At 37.8% G+C, this 14,765-nt stretch overlaps 1 protein-coding gene across 14 annotated transcripts in view; it reads left to right on the top strand.

Moving 5' to 3' along the window:
* SCEL (sciellin) overlaps positions 1 to 14,765 on the top strand; it is a 115,802-nt gene that overhangs the window by 59,013 nt on the left and 42,024 nt on the right. For 6 of the 14 annotated variants that reach the window (XM_089303541.1, XM_089303540.1, XM_089303544.1 and 3 more), the window contains 8 exons: positions 1,069 to 1,128; positions 1,505 to 1,564; positions 2,515 to 2,574; positions 3,942 to 3,998; positions 4,379 to 4,435; positions 5,695 to 5,754; positions 12,409 to 12,468; positions 13,786 to 13,845. In XM_089303541.1, the coding sequence (XP_089159667.1) occupies positions 1,069 to 1,128; positions 1,505 to 1,564; positions 2,515 to 2,574; positions 3,942 to 3,998; positions 4,379 to 4,435; positions 5,695 to 5,754; positions 12,409 to 12,468; positions 13,786 to 13,845 (474 nt within the window). Of the gene's footprint in view, positions 1 to 1,068; positions 1,129 to 1,504; positions 1,565 to 2,514; positions 2,575 to 3,941; positions 3,999 to 4,375; positions 4,436 to 5,694; positions 5,755 to 12,408; positions 12,469 to 13,785; positions 13,846 to 14,765 lie in introns of all 14 variants that reach the window. The other 8 variants (XM_089303538.1, XM_017343541.4, XM_008260073.5 and 5 more) reach the window with 3 other exon arrangements.

Genomic DNA, 14,765 nt, shown 5'->3' with positions numbered 1-14,765 from the left:
GGTGGGAAATAGAGTTGGGACTCAAACCAGGCACTCAGATATGGGATTCAGAAATCCTAAAGCTCTAGCTTTATTTGGCTGTGCCAAATAGCTGCCTAGTTTAGAGATGAAATTTTAAATCAGAAGTAACAGACCCCTCTGGCTGCCAAGGCCAGGCAGGTGTTCCCACTGTAGGAGACATAGGTGGTATGGAACCAGGCCAAAAGGATAGTGAATGTCCCATCCAAGGCGTGCAGCTGTTTCACAGTTTTACCTGAGTGTTGCCATACAGGAATTTGAGCCTGGTATGGAGGGCATTTTAAGGAGATTCAGGAAATTCAGGTTTCTCATGGTCATCTCTATCAACACCAGCTCACATTAATAATAGGAGTACTCCCTTAACCAAAACAACACATCTATGGAGCTAGTATGCCTAGCAGATGCCCAGTTTATATTTTTTATTTTATTTTCTCTGAGATCTACTGTAATTTATTTTGAGATTTTGAGGGTATGAAAATACCTGATTGGAATATGACAGTTTCAGGAGTTGAACTCTTTTTTTAAAAAGACTTATTTATTTATTTGAGAGGCAGAGTTACAGACAGAGAGAGGTCTTTTATCCATTGGTTTAACAATTTATTTTATTTTTTAAGATTTTTATTTCTTTATTGGAGAGGTAACATTACAGACAGACAGAGAGAGAGGTCTTCCATCCACTTGTTCATTCCCCAAATGGCCACAGTGGCTGGAGCTGGGCTGATCCAAAGCCAGGAGCCAGGTGCTTCCTCTGCAACTCTCACGCAGGTACAGGAGCCCAAGCACTTGGGCCATCTTCCACTGTTTTCCCAGGCACACTAGCAAGGAGCTGGATTGGAAATGGTGCAGCTGGGACTCAAACTGGCACCCATATGGGACTCCAGTTCTGCAGTTGGAGGGTTAATTTACTATGCCACAGTGCTGGCCCCAGTTGAAATCATTTTTCCCAACCTACTCCCATTATCTGTCTCAGGAGTAAACTAGTCTGTATTTTTATAGAGTTAAGTGTTTCTTCTTGCCACTGATAATATTTTTTAATCAATATATTTAAAGAAATCAAGGTCTCGATGGTCTCTTCAGAGCAAATCCAAAGGTGGAGCAAACGGAGAAAAGGTAAGTGCATCTGTCTCTAATCTGAAAGTCTCATCTCCCAGGTTGCTTTCCTTATTCTTTCAGACATTAGCTGGAAGGTGGTTGCATCCTCTGGCACAGAAATCGACTAGCAGATGGGGTAGTGCTCTCAGCATTGTACGTTTAGTTCAGACATAATTGCCCGGAAGGATTTCTGCTCTTCCATGCAATAAGAACGAATGAGCAATTCATGGAGAATGTTTATTGTGTCTGACCTTTCAAGATACCACACAATTTCATTTCAATGTGCATGTTTTCCCTCCCTCCCTCCCTTCCTTCCTTCCTTCCTTCCTTCCTTCCTTCCTTCCTTCCTTCCTTCCTTCCTTCCTTTTTTAAATTTGAATTCCTCTGTTTACAGAGCCAAAAGCCTTGAAAGTCTCATCTTTATGACTGCTCCGATTGACAAAGATGGCAAAGGGTAAGCTTTGGGGAAGTCAGGGCAGCCATATTAACTGAACCCTAGTCTGTATCCTATTTTTGGAGGGAGATGCCTTCTCAGAGCAAGTGTCTGGAAAGCTAGTGGAACAGGCCTACCATCAAGAGGTAGGGGGTCAGGGTCAGGAGATTGGAGTGTGTGTGTTTGTTCTGGTACTGTTCCTACCTCCAGCATCAATCTGGTTGACCCTGGGCAAGTCACCTAAAATCTGGAGACTTATCCCATAAAATGCAGACTATGACCTGCATGACCTCCAATTCCCTTTTATATCTAAAAGTGAAAGAAACCCAACTGATTGTTACGTAGTGGACAATAGGCTGATTTCTCAATTAAATGTATTTGCTATAAGACATTTAGATACTTGGAACATAGCCCCTCATTCATGAGTCTTTAGAGTATACTAAAGTACTTTTGAGTTGGGATCTTGGTTGAATCACTTTTTTTTTTTTTTTTTGACAGGCAGAGTTAGACAGTGAGAGAGAGAGACAGAGAGAGAAAGGTCTTCCTTCTGTTGGTTCACCCCCTAAATGGCCGCGAAAGCCAGGAGCCAGGTGCTTCCTCCTGGTCTCCCATGTGGGTGCAGGGCCCAAGCACTTGGGCCATCCTCCACTGCACTCCTGGACCATAGCAGAGAGCTGGACTGGAAGAGGGCCAACTGGGACAGAATCTGGCACCCCAACCGAGACCAGAACCCGCAGTGCCGGTGCTGCAGGTGGAGGATTATCCTAGTGAGCCGGTTGAGTCACTTTATATGCATAGGTCTACATATGTATTTGTAAATCTCTAAAGGTCAAAAGCTATGCTTTGATTTATTTTGTGCCATAAAATGGGTTAATTAATTATCTAACATTTGTGTGGTTAACTTATGATTCTAGAGATATTGATATCTTAGAAAACTGACTTATAATTGATATTATTTTTCATGTTGAAAGAAATCAGACTCTTGACAATTTCATTAAAGAAAATCCCAGAACACTCAGCAGTGACAAAGGGTAAGAATTTATGAAATCTCTACAGATTCTTTTCTTCGTATTTGGTTAGTCATTAAATTTACCTTCTTATCATGATAATTATTTCTATGGTCAAAGCTATTTTTTAATTTTTTTTGAAGATTTTATTTATTTATTTGAGAGGTAGAGTTACAGAGAGTGAGAGGGAGAGACAGAGAGAAAGATCTTCCATCTGTTGGTTCATTCCCCAAATGGCTACAATGGCCAGAGCTGCACTGATCCGAAGCCAGGAGCCAGGAGCTTCTTCCTAGTCTCTCATGGGGGTGCTGGGGCCCAAGCACTTGGGCCATTTTTCTACTGCTTTCCCAGGCCGCAGCAGAAAGCTGGATTGGAAGAGGAGCAGCCAGGACTAGAACCAGCAACCATTGGGATGCCAGAGCCACAGGCAGAGGACTAAACTACTGCGCCAGGCGCCGGCCCCGTCGGTTATTTTTTTAGAAGATTTATTTGCGGTGCCAGTGCTGTGGTGCTCCTCACCAATATATTAAAGAAAGCAAGTCCTAGAAGTTTCATTAATCAAGCAACTGACAAAAACAAGAAAGGGTGAGAAAAGTTCCTGTCTTAAGGGGATCCCTTTTTATATATCTCTTTAGAAAGGAGTGTGCTGAGGTTTTCTCTACCACGGATGAACTATTTTCCTATTTAGGCCCATCAGAACAAGTAGGCAAAAAGCATATGATGAGTGGGGCCATTGTTGTGGTGTAGTGGGTTAGGCTGCCACCTGTAGTGCCGGTATCCCAGATGGGCACTGGTTTGAGACCCTGCTGCTCCAGTTCAGATCCAGCTCCCTGCTGGTTACCTGGGAAAGCAGGGGAAAGTGGCCTAAGTGCTTGGGACCCTGCACCCATGTGGGAGACTCAGAAGAAGCTCTGGGTTCCTGGTTTCAGAATGACCCAGCCCTGGTCTTATAGCCATTTGCGGAGTGAACCAATGGATTGAAGATCTTTCTGTGTGTCTCCCTCCCGCCTCTCTCTGTAACTCTACCTTTCAAATAAATAAAAAATAAGTCTTTAAATTAAGTGATATGATGAGTGCTACTGCCAAAGGACCACATATTTGTATTTTATTATGTACATGAAGGAGAAACCTGCTACAGCAATGCTGATTCTTTATTTTCTTAAATAATTAAACAATGAGTTAAATTTTTACATAAATTAGAAAGTGAAAAGGACAATATTGCAAAGTGAGAGGCATGTTGTTTTAGGTTGTTTTGCACTATGGCAGAAATTAATAAAGATAAACTAATGATAATTACATCAAATGTCATATTGGTCATTTGGTCTTATTTAGATTTCTAGGTTGTATGTAACCTAAGTAACATAAGGTTTTGATATTTTCTTCCAAAAAAGCCGAGATCCTGAATCCATTGTCAAAGTGAATGTTGGGACCAATAAGATCAGCAGAGGGTGAGAACTGCATGATGTTCCTGAGTCTTTGTTATTTTGTCCCAGGTTGGTTCTGTGCTCTTCTCAGCAAGACTGAAGACATCACAGCTTTGAGTTTGTCTTCTCTCTTCTGTGTCTGCTCTCTGGCCCAGACCTTCAATTTGAAGGGCCAGCAGTGTATTCTACCTAAATTTACATTTACAGCTCAAAAATATATTTACAGTTCAATAAAATCCTAGAGACTAACTTATTATCATTAGGTAAATTTTTATAATAAAAGTCAATATAATATCAGTATAATTTTTCCAAAAGCTGAAGCAAATCAGCAAGAATATGCAATGTGTATGTGAATACTATGGGATTATTCTGATACTGATCTAAACTTTTTTATTTTAAAGCAGTAAAGACCTTGATAATGTTATCAAAGTGAATCCCAAAGAAAATGAAAGTACCACTAGGTAAGACTTATTAGTGTCTTTAAATATGGCTTCTGTAAGTGAAAATAAAATAAAATGATTTGATCTTTTAGTTATATAAGCATATTTTATTAGCATGGAATTGGACAATAAATATTTGCCACAAGACCATCCATCCTTGACACAATAAAACTTTTTATTTTTGAAAAATTTCCCTAATGTTTAGTAGCGAGGGCCTTCCTGCCAGATTTAGTCTTTGGTTGACTTTAGAGAGGAGTTACTGAATTTCTGTGTGTCCACAGCAAGCACAGTTTTGACATTTTCACAGTGGATTTCTAAAATGATAAAGATAGCCAAGAGTGAGCCGAGTACGCAACTCTTGTACATCAGTTTATCTGAGAAGGGTGTCTGCAGGCAGCCCAGGGGGCAAGCTGGCAGGCCCCTGCCTCCCAGAGTAGTGACTCAGCACCACTTTGTCTCCTGCTGGCACTGTGATGACCTGGCACCAGTACACAATCACAATGCTTCTGCCTCCCCTACTGCCTGCCCTGGGGCCCACCTATGCTCCTTTTGGTATCACTGCATGCATTTCAATGGGCTGACATATTTCCCTTTGAGAAGTAAATCACTGCTTTTCCTACTATTTGCTAATTTTTTGCTTTTTGTTAGGGTATAATCTATTCAAATGATATATTAAAAGGTTTAGGAATAGTGGTTTGTATGAAGACAGATACATTCTTAATATTCTCATTGTAATCTAAATATGTTGGTCTCATAGAATTGAGAGCATAATGTGATTGCCAGAGGCTGGGGAGAGCAGAGGGGAGGGAGTGATGCATAAAGATTATTTTTAATATTATTAAGGTGTTATAATTAAATTGTTATTCTTAACATTGTTCTTATTTAAAAACATAATAAGCAATTATGTCTGTTTTGTTGAGTAGAAATTTGTATTCTCTCTGGATCCAGTATAGAATTTAATCTAACTCACATGACCTCAATGCTGCCTCTTTAGGATGTTTTGTCAAGATGTATCTGAGTGCAATACTGAATTTGTTAAGTAACAGATAACATACATCCTGAGAACACAGCAAAACAAATTATACATTTGTTGGTAGCAAGTAAGCAACCTTAAATGGTCTTCAGCTCAAGATATAAGAGAAAAATTTTCATTTGCATTTCGCTTTGAATATTCGTGTTGATATAGAGTACTTGTGTGTTTATTAATTTTCCCAACCATTATTCACTTGATCATGTTTTATTTTAATGACATTCATTAAGACTAATTTCCTTATTTAAAGGAAACAAGACCCTGATGGACTTATTAAAGTGAATCCTGAAACAAATAAAAATATCAAGAGGTAAGACATTTAAGCTTCCTCCTCCCCACTTTGTCTGGTATTTATGAGCACATTAGAACTCTAAGTGCTTATATTCAGGACAGCAAGGTAAGCATGTCCATACAAGTAATGCGCAGAAGCCTCTTGTGTTTAATTCTTGGGTAAAGTTTAGTTTTAAATGATCATGAGAAATTAAAGGGGAATTTTGACTGATCTTCTATGGTGAGTTAAACAGCTTATTCCTTTGTATGTATTTGGAGAATATATGTGTGTTAGTATATGTGTGTATATGTGTAAATACTGTATGTAAGTGTGATTTATTTGTGTATGGATAATATGTATATAAGCATGTTTTTAAGTACACGTATAGGTGATGTGTGTATATATAACTAGTATGTGTATAGGTGCATATGGGGGTACAAATATATGTGTGCACATATTAAGTAGCTTGTGTGTTTTTGTGAACTGTGTGTACATGTGTAGTGTATTTGTATCTAGTGTATTTATGTGTTTGTAGTGTGGTATGTATTTAAAGATGAAGAGCTTAATAAAGTGAACCTCTTTAAGAGAGTTCTCTTATCCATGAATTGTCAGGTCTTGAGAGCTTATGTCCTCTTGCTTTTATTTTTTGAAAAGCAGACAGGATATTGTTGAAATGGAGCTTGTTGGCAAGTTACTGAAAACAGAATACCAGATAACTCCGTGTGATTTCCCTTGAACTCCGTTTCATCCAGTTAGCTCAGTACATGGTATTATTTGTTGGTTCTGAAATGTGCCACTGTGGATGCTTGTGGGCCCTGCTGACAGAGCAACAGTTTAGCCAGCTAAAAGCTGCTGTGCACTGTCATGCTATCATGCTCTTGGTTGTGTGACCAGGTTGGAAGCACAGACATCCAGTGATTGAGAGATGTACATAACTGTGCAAACCAAAGACTAGAGATCTATTGATTTCTTTGGCTACCTAGTTTTTTCAGGGAGGTAACCTGAGGTAGTGAACAAGGAGTCTGAAAGACTTGGGTTCAAATTCTGACCCCCTCATTTGTTCAAGTGTGCCTCAATTTACTTACCTACAAAAAAGGGACCATAATACTTTCATGCTGGCATGTGGAAGATATAATTAATTGTTAAAGAAATAAAAGTTCAGGTGAATAATGCTTTCTTAATGATTTAGTGTTCAAATATTTAGTGTAACTTTTCTTGAAAAATCAGAGTTTTCCTCTCAAATTTTCATTAAAGAGAATATTTCAAATTGTGACATTGCTTTTCCCATGTTGGTGTATTTATGTATGTATATGCCCAAGTGTACATTACAAGAGTACTTCAAAAAGTTGTGAAAACCTTATTTAGGGGCAAAGAATTTTCAAATCCCTGCATACGTAGAGGCTTCAAAAATGCATTGAAAATGCATATTATAAAAAACTGCATGAATTTCAAAAAAATTTTTGCACCAAACAAACTTATACTTTTTGTTCATTTTTTCCATGAACTTTTGAGGCATCCTCAAGCATTTATACATGTAAACAAATGCTTGTCTGCATTTGTATGTTCTTGGGCATGCATGTTTGTGTGCACTCAAGTAGATGTATATCTATGTATGAATGTAAATGCACATGGGTATGTGCATGTATGTAGTTATACATGTATACATGTATACATGTGTATACATGTATAACTACATACATGCTTGTGTGTTCATGTACGGTTGAGTATGTTCATGCATCTGTGTGTATATAAATGTGTATTTATATGGATATATGTGCACCTGAGTGTGTGTAAGCATATATGCAGTGCATGTATATACATTAGTATGCATCGGTTTCTGGGGTCCTTTAAAGATAGCGTTAGTCATTTCCTTTTCCTATACATATTGAAGTTCTATATATATCTCTTAAAAATAAAATCCTCTCGCTGGCGCCGCGGCTCACTAGGCTAATCCTCTGCCTTGTGGCGCTGGCACACCGGGTTCTAGTCCCGGTCGGGACCAGGAGAAGCACCTGGCTCCTGCCTTCGGATCAGCGTGGTGCCCCGGCCGCAGCACACCCGCCGCGGCGGCCATTGGAGGGTGAACCAACAGAAAAGGAAGCCCTTTCTCTCTGTCTCTCTCACTGTCCACTCTGCCTGTCAAAAAAATAAATAAATAAAAATTAAAAAAATATAAAATCCTCTCTTTATTAAAAAGCTTTCAATGTTTTCCCACCTCAGAGAGGATAAAATTCTAAGTCAGTGATGGCCTTTTCTTTCTCAATAAAACCCAGCCAAAGGGATCTTTTTCTTTCAGGCTCACTCCTGCAGTAAGGCTTCTGCTTCTGCTGTTCCCTGCTTAGGATGCCCTAGCTCTATGGTCACCCTGTCAAACAGATCTTTTCTGGCCGCTGAACATAATTAAATCACCATCCCCTCATACACTGCAGTACTACAGGCCCCAGGCACTTTTTAGAATTTCTTTTTCACAGCATATATTTTTATCTGAAATTGTGGCATGCATTTGTATACTAAATTTTGCAAGAATTCTTCAAAAAGTTTGTGGACAGATGGAATTAAAAGTAAGCATATTTTCCTGAAATAATTTTTGAAATTGTACATAGGAGGGGTTCTTCAAAAAGTTCATGGATAAATGCATATTATGAAAAAACTATGCACAATTTCTTTGCATCAAAATAAACTTACATTTTAATTTCATTTGTCTATATATATATATTTTTAATTTGAGAGGTAGAGAAAGTCATAAAAAGACAGCACAAGAGAATATTTTCTTCTGCTGGTTCATTTGCTGAGCACCTGCTATGGATTCCAGCTTGGGCACTCTGACATGGGATGCAGGCATCTCAGTCAGCATCTTACTCACTGGGCCAGATGCCTGCCCCATCCACAGACTTTATGGATACATTTGTTTATTGCCTATCTCTCTTCCAAGTTAAAATGGCGACCCCATGAGAGCTAATCCTGTCCCAGCACGTGGGCAGGGTCTTGCCTATAGTGGATTTTCCAAAGTATTTGTGGGTTCAAAAATACATAAATACTGAATATATAAATATATACTATGAGGCATTGCTTCACACAGTTTTCATTATACTACATTAGTACATTAATCAGGTTACCACAGTATTCAGCTCACTTTTTTGACTTTATGAACTGTAAAATATGTACTGTTAGGTGCTTTATTTAATGTTTTAACAGATCAAAGTCTTGACAATGAAGTGAACTCTACAACCAATACAAACAAAGGAAGTAGTTATAATGCTTACTGTTTTGTTATTTTTCTGCATACTTATATCTGGAAATAGAATACAGAAATTTTTTTTCCTCTGTCACTGGTGTTAAAAATCCCACATACTTCATTTATTGCAAAGTCAACCAGGGAGTAATCTGGAATTGAGTGGTTGTTTCTACTGGGGTTGTTTTGTTCTTTGCATTAAAAGGGTTCAGACTTTTTTTAATTGCTACTTTTAGTCTGTATATCACAATCTCCGACATCTGGATACAAATAGAAAAAAAACCCAAGTTAACATCTGCTCGCTTCCAAATATCTGTGTCTTTGATGTTATATAGATGAAACCTCAGAGCTTTTTTGATATGATCTGAGCAGAGTTACAGAATGTGGATAAACAGTGAAAAAGTACCTTCCTATGTATGGTCTTTGCTCCATGTGGTATCCTCTGTAGACCAAAGGAGCAATTTACGGGTGCTGCATATGTGGAAAACACATGTAGATGTAATAAGAAAAACAAAATTCCCTTATTATCAGAAGCAGGCATATACTAAAGGGTAACAAAAAACACTAGAGTGGTTTAAGTGACTGTGAATTTTTATATTATAGTCAACTTATCATGTTTCAGAACATTTCAGAAACTATAGATTTTAATCTTTCTATTGTTTGTTACCAAAACAATTACTCAAGGTTTGTAATGCAGCACACATTTGTAAGTACTAAAAGCAGTTACCAGTTTGCACATCATGGATTTTAATAAATTTGTATATTTCACACAATACAGTTTTTAAAAAATTAATTTTTTTAGGAATACAAATTTCTTAAGTACAACTTTAAGAAAATAGTTATTCTTTCCATCATACCCACCCTCCCACCCCTACTCCCACCCCTCCTCCTCCTCCTTCTCCCCTTCTCAGTCCCATTCTCCATTAAGATTCATTTTCAATTAACTTTGTACACCAAAGACCAACTCTGTACTATGTAAAGATTTCAAAAATTTGAACACACATGCACACACACACAAAAACTGTTTGGGAGCTGATTCTACAGTTAACTCTCATATTACAACTCATTGAGGACAGATGTCCTACATGGGGAGTTAGTGCACAGTGACTCCTGTTGTTAATTTAACAATTAACACTCTTATGCATGATGTCAGTGACCACCTGAGGCTCTTGACATGAGCTGCCTAGGCTATGGAAGCCTTTTGAATCCACAAACTCAGTCAGCATTTAGACAAGACCATAGGCAAAGTGGAAGTTCTCTCCTCCCTTTAAAGAAAAGTATATTCTTCTTTGATGGCCACTTCTTTCTGCTGGGATCTCACTCACAGAGATCCTTCATGTAGAACATTTTTGACACAGTGTCTTGGCTTCCCATACCTGAAATACTCTCAAGGGTTTTTCGGCCAAACCAGGAAGTCTTAAGGGCTGATTCTGAGGTTAGAGTGCTATTTAGGGCATTTGTCATTCTATGAGTCTGCTGTTTGGACTGCTTCCCATGTTGGAACATTCTCTCTTTTTAAATTCTATCTGTTATTATTATCAGACACTTGATCCTATTTATGATCCTTTAACACTTAATCCTATCTATGTATTCACTTTAACACTGAATATGACCATTTTAACACTTAAGATGGCATTTTTGCCACCCAACTTAATGGGATTTGGGGTCTCATGACAAGTTTTTAAACTGTACCCTCAGAAGTAAGTCCATAGGAATGTGTGCAGAACTATACAGTTACAAACTTACTCCTCCCTCTCTTATTCCCACTCTTATTTTTTACTGAGATCAATTCTCAATTGACTTTATACGCATATGATTAACTCTGTGTAAGGTAAAGAGTTCAACAAATAGTATGAAGAAAAAAACAAAACAAAACTGTTCTTTGACAGTCAAACAAAGGCAGCTCAAGTCATCCCTTCTTGAAGTGTCAATTCACGTCTACAGATTTCATTTTAGGTGCTCTATTAGTTCTCACAGATCAGGGAGAACATATGGTATTTGGGACAAGCTTATTTCACTAAATATGGTGTTCTCCAGATTCATCCATTTTGTTGCAAATGACAACTTCTGTGTAGCATTCCATAGTGTACATATCCCATAATTTCTTTATCCGGTCTTTGCTTGACAGGCTTTTAGGTTGATTCCATGTCTTAGCTATTGTGAATTGAGCTGCAATAAACATGTTGGGGTATAGTTAACTCTTTTACTTACTGATTTCATTTTTCTTGGGTAAATTCCCAGGAATGGGGTGGCTGGGTCATATGGTAGGTCTATATTCAGATTTTTGAGGTATACAGTTTTCCATAGTGACTTTACCAGTTTACATTTCCACCAACAGTGGATATGGGTACCTTTTACCCCACATCCTTGCAGGCATTTGTTGTTTGTTGATTTCTGTATGAAAGCCATTCTAACCAGGGTGAGGTGAGGTGATTGTGGTTTTGTTTTGCATTTCCCTGATGGCTAGTGATCCTGAGCATTTTTTCATGTGTCTGTTGGCCATTTGGATTTCCTCTTTTGAAAAATGTCTGTTTAAGTCCTTTGCCCATCTCCTAACTGGATTGTTTGTTTTGTTGTTGTGTAATATCTTGATCTCTTTATTCTGGTTATTAATCCTTTATCAGTTACATAGTTTGTAAATAATTTCTCCCATTCTGTCAATTACCTCTCCACTTTTCTTAGTGCTTCTTTTGCAGTACAGAAACTTCTCGATTTGATTTAATCCCATTAATTTTGGCTTTGACTGGCTGTGTCTCTGAGGTCTTTTCCAAGAACTCTTTGCCTGTGCCTATATCTTTCAGGATTTCCCCAATGTTATCTAATAATTTGATGGTGTCTGGTCATAGATTTAGCTCTTTAATCCATGTTGAGTGGATTTTTATGTAGGGTGTCAGGTAGGGGTCTTGCTTCATACTTCTGCATGTGGAAATCCATTTTTCCCAGCAACATTTGTTGAAGAGACTATCCTTACTCCAGGAATTGGTTTTAGCTCCTTTGTCAAATATAAGTTGGTTGTATACAGTTTTGTGATAGAAATCTTGCTGGTGGATGTCAACTTTACAAAATATGGATTCTCTAAAGTTGCTTTTAGAGTTCCACAACATATTGGAAGTGAACAGGATATACCTTCTGAAATGTTACATAAAGCAATATATAGACTATTACATAATGTTCTGTGTACCTGGCAAAAATTAAGGGCATAGCATTAAATGCATCAAAATATGGAGAGTTCTAATGCAATATTTGCTAGAGTCAAATGGCTCCAGGATTAAAATATTGCTTTACCAATCTCAGTGAGTTTCAGAGAGGTATAAATATCTACCTATTTCTACATAGTCACCTTTAGCCATCTTTACCTCTTCAGTATGATCTTAATGAGTGTCTATACTATTGCTGAGATAGTTTAATCCATTTATTATCAAGCCACTCTTAACTTCATCATTTTTTTCAATGTTTTAAAGGGGCCAGAGCCTTGACAATCTCATCAAAGTGACCTCTGAAGTAAACAGAAGTAACCAAGGGTGAGGATTGTGTCTTATCTCTCTTCCTTCCCCCTTGCCATCAATCTGTGGCACTCATAAAAGATGTGTTGAAAAACCTTTGGATTAAGATCAGAAAGTCTGAAATCCATTACTCTCCAGCTGGGTATCTTTGAACAAGTCCCTTGAATGTGAACTGCAGCTTCCTTAGTTATAAAATGAGAATCATAATGTTTGTTCTATCTTTATCATTGCATGGTTAATAAGGATCTAGTGAAATGATGGATATAAACTCTATTTAAAATAAAAAGCTACTACAAATGGAAGCTATTATCTAGTTTAGTTTTAACTGTAGCGCTAGAGATGCAATTCTTGAGGAGACTTGGTAAGAGTTTTTGGCAAATCATTACATTGTTTCTGAACTGATTATTTTACAAAAATTAAATCTTGCCCTAATTTCATGGTTTTGTTTTGAAGGTAAGTGGGAAATTAAACCAACATATCCACGATTTATAGGAAGGTCATAAATTCCTCTCTATACCAAGTATGTAGGAGAAGGCATTTGGCCTAGTGGTTAAGATGCTTGTTAGGATGCCTGCATTTCCGTATTGGTTTACCTGGGTTCAATTCCCCACTCTGGCTTCTGACACCAATGTTATGCCAATACAGGCCCTGTGATGCACTGGTGATAGCACAATTAGTAGGGGTTCGTGTCACCTATGCAGGAGACCAGATTGAGTTTCCAGCTCCCAGCTTTACCTTCACCAAGCCCCATCTATTGCAGGCATTTGAAGAGTGAACCAAACAATTGGTGATTCTCTCTCTCTCTGTCTCTCTCTCTCTCTCTCTTTTTCTCTCACCCTTCTTCCCTCTCTCTCTCTCTCTTACTCAAACAAAACAAAAATTTAAATGATGGTCTAGATAGGTATTAATTCCTCTAAGAACTTAGTAAAATTTATCTTGAGCACCTGCATCCTTTAAATCAAAGCAGTTAATTAAGAGTTAGGTGTTTTTCTACAGTGGTGAAGATGCCACTCAGGATACCCAGATTCCATGGCAGAATGCTTGGGGTTCAGACCCAGCTCAGCTTCTGATTCCAGCTTCATGCTCATACATACCCTGAGAGGAATCAGATGATGGCCCAAGTACTTGAGTCCTTGCAACACATATGGCAGACCCAGATTGAGTTCTAGGATCTTGGCTTCTGCCTGGCCCACTCCAAGGTTTTCCAAGTATTTGGGGAGTAAACCAATGGAAGGAAGTTGTCTAGCTCTCTCTTTGTCTTTCAAATAAACAAATAACAGCCAATTGATTTAATTCCATTTTTATTTATCATGACTTTGTTTGTTTTGTTAAAAGGTCTGAAAATCTTAACAACCTCATCAAAGTGAATCCAGGAACAGGAAAAAGTGTACAATGGTAAGATTTAATGTGCTCCTCTTTTTTGTTTCATGCTAACCAATGCTTAGACATATAATTAAAATCATCATTTCAGCAGACTGATGCTGAACCCAATGATGGTTCAAGAAAAGAAATCTAGCACTAACTATCTCACAGCCAAAAATAAAGGTAAAGACTTGAGTCGATGATATCTGATACAATGAAAGTGCCATTTGGTTCATTAGGTTTACAGTTTTCCCACAGAATGGAAGGATTTACTTTTCTTATGCACAAGGGATAGCACAATAGACATAAAAGAGAACTAGACCGGAGTCCATAGATGTGAGTGTTGGCCTGACTTTACCCCCTTATCTGTGTGGTCTGAGACTTTCTTCTATTTGGACTTTCGTTTTCTCATCTTCACAGTGAGGGGTTGGACTGGGTGCTCACTGGACATTTTCACTGCTAATTCAGTTCCTAAGTTCCAATAGGATGGCTGGAGTCATGGTAAAGCCCAAGAGTTCTGGTAAAGGATGACTTAGATTTAAATCCCAGTCCTGCAACTGTTAGCCCCGTGCAAAATTTACATAATCTTCCTGTGTCCTGTGTGTTGTTCTTTCTATGAAATGGAGATGATAATATACGTGTTTCTTATGCCATGGGATTGGTAGAAAGATTAAATTAGATATAACTCATGGAAATCACATACAGCAGTGTCTGGTATATCACAAGTTTTCTAAAACCATTACTTACTATTAATTGTTTCTATTTAATTAGAGTTAGGTTCTAATATACATATTCATATTCATATTTACAAATGCATTGATATATATTCATAGTCACACTGAAAAATCTCAACCTACTGAAATGATTTATGTTTTAATAAATATTTTATAATAAAAATATTTCTCAGTTTCAACAAGTATTTTCAGACATTTGATATAAATCTACCACTGATC

This window comes from Oryctolagus cuniculus, chromosome 9 (assembly GCF_051225735.1).
Source record: "Oryctolagus cuniculus isolate XC-2025 breed Fujian yellow rabbit chromosome 9, ASM5122573v1, whole genome shotgun sequence".
Taxonomy (NCBI): domain Eukaryota; kingdom Metazoa; phylum Chordata; class Mammalia; order Lagomorpha; family Leporidae; genus Oryctolagus; species Oryctolagus cuniculus.
Note: the sequence above shows the minus strand (reverse complement) of the source record. Positions and strands in the feature narration are given on the sequence as shown.